This window comes from Orycteropus afer, unplaced genomic scaffold, assembly GCF_000298275.1.
Source record: "Orycteropus afer afer isolate SDZICR_OR568_19922 unplaced genomic scaffold, OryAfe1.0 scaffold00701, whole genome shotgun sequence".
Classification (NCBI taxonomy): domain Eukaryota; kingdom Metazoa; phylum Chordata; class Mammalia; order Tubulidentata; family Orycteropodidae; genus Orycteropus; species Orycteropus afer.
This window is the reverse complement of record NW_006922288.1, coordinates 621,459-623,048: the sequence shown is the minus strand read 5'-3', so window position 1 is coordinate 623,048 and position 1,590 is coordinate 621,459. Positions and strand designations below refer to the sequence as shown.

Sequence of the window (1,590 nt, the reverse complement as noted above, 5' to 3'; positions counted from 1 at the left end):
GATAAAAAACCTTTCAAGTGGCTTCTTATGAGGTTTAAAGATCATAGTGTGGTAAAGTATTTTAAAAATCATCCTATTAGAGCTGATGCAGGAAGACAAAAGGAAAGTTTTATCAAAATGTAGATCTTCACCAGCAAAGAAGGTGGGGGGCTCACAACATGCTCTGGATCTCTGAGAGAAAACAAAATACTAATAATGAATTTAATAAGATAGATTACATCATAGACCACAACATGCATGTAGCATTAATATTTAAAATTTTAAGGTTGGGATCATGTGAAACAACTATATTCTCCTTCAAAACATTTTTGTCTTAACAACAAAATTCTCATTAGAGATAGTGCTGCATATATTATTTTGTCTTTAAAGTGATGCTGAACCAAACCTCAGTCCCTGAATTTCTCCTCCTGGGAGTCACAGACATCCAAGAACTGTGGCCTTTTCTCTTTGTGGTTCTCCTCACCATCTATTTAGTCAATGTCATTGGGAATGGAGCTATCCTGATGATTGTCATCTCTGATCCAAGACTCCATTCACCTATGTATTTCTTCCTGGGAAACCTATCATGTCTAGATATTTGCTACTCCACGGTGACATTGCCAAAGGTGCTGGAGAACCTTCTCTCTACACACAAAGCAATTTCTTTTGTGGGATGCATAAGCCAGCTTCATTTCTTTCACTTCCTGGGCAGCACAGAGTCCATGTTGTTGGCCGTCATGGCCTTTGACCGCTTTGTGGCTATCTGCAAGCCACTTCATTACATTGTCATCATGAATCATCAGTGCTGCACACAGATGACAAGCACAGTCTGGGCCATTGGGTTTTTCCATGCCCTGCTGCACTCCATAATGACCTCTCGCTTGGACTTCTGTGGTTCCAACCATATCCATCATTTCTTCTGTGATATTAAGCCATTGCTGGAGTTGGCTTGTGGAAACACTGACCTCAACAAGTGGTTGCTCAATACTGTCACAGGTACCATTGCAATGGGCCCCTTCTTTCTCACCTTTCTCTCCTATTTCTATGTCATTGTGTATCTCCTCTACAAGACCCATTCTTGCAGCCTGCTTCACAGAGCACTATCCACATGTGCCTCCCACTTCATGGTAGTTATTCTTTTCTATGCTCCTGTTCTCTTCACCTATATTCGTCCTGCCTCAGGCAGCTCTATGGATCAGGATCGTGTCATTGCCATCATGTACACTGTGGTCACTCCTGTACTGAATCCACTGATCTATACTTTGAGGAACAAGGAAGTGAAAAGGGCCTTGATCAGAGCTATCAGAAGGAAGCTATGATTGAAGGAATCCAGAGAGGACACTCCTGGGGCATAAGTAAGCAGATAGTGGGAAAGTTGAGATTTGAATTGTTTAGAATATGTATGAAATGAGAACTGAATGAAAGAAATACAAATGGTAAAGTCCAGTCTGGTAGGTAAGGTGTATAAAAGACACTTTGACAACTTGGACACTAACCAAGGAACCCTCATACTGAATTAATTTTGGGGATATCAATTGATAAAATTTATTTGTTATATAGTCTGTGTTCTTATACAAAATCACATATAAAAATTTGCCTATTTTACCCATA

General features: G+C 40.0%; 1 protein-coding gene across 1 annotated transcript; it reads left to right on the top strand.

Annotated features, from left to right (window-relative positions):
- The first annotated feature begins 368 nt into the window (after positions 1–368).
- Positions 369–1,298, top strand: LOC103211146 (olfactory receptor 12D2-like). The gene has a single exon (XM_007957063.2). The coding sequence runs from the start codon at positions 372–374 to the stop codon at positions 1,296–1,298; it is 927 nt and encodes a 308-aa protein (XP_007955254.1). The 5' UTR covers positions 369–371.
- Positions 1,299–1,590: the final 292 nt, after the last annotated feature.

Bases quoted from the DNA above. Each gene is read 5' to 3' on its own strand.
- LOC103211146 (XM_007957063.2), top strand. From the start codon at position 372: ATGCTGAACCAAACCTCAGTCCCTGAATTTCTCCTCCTGGGAGTCACA.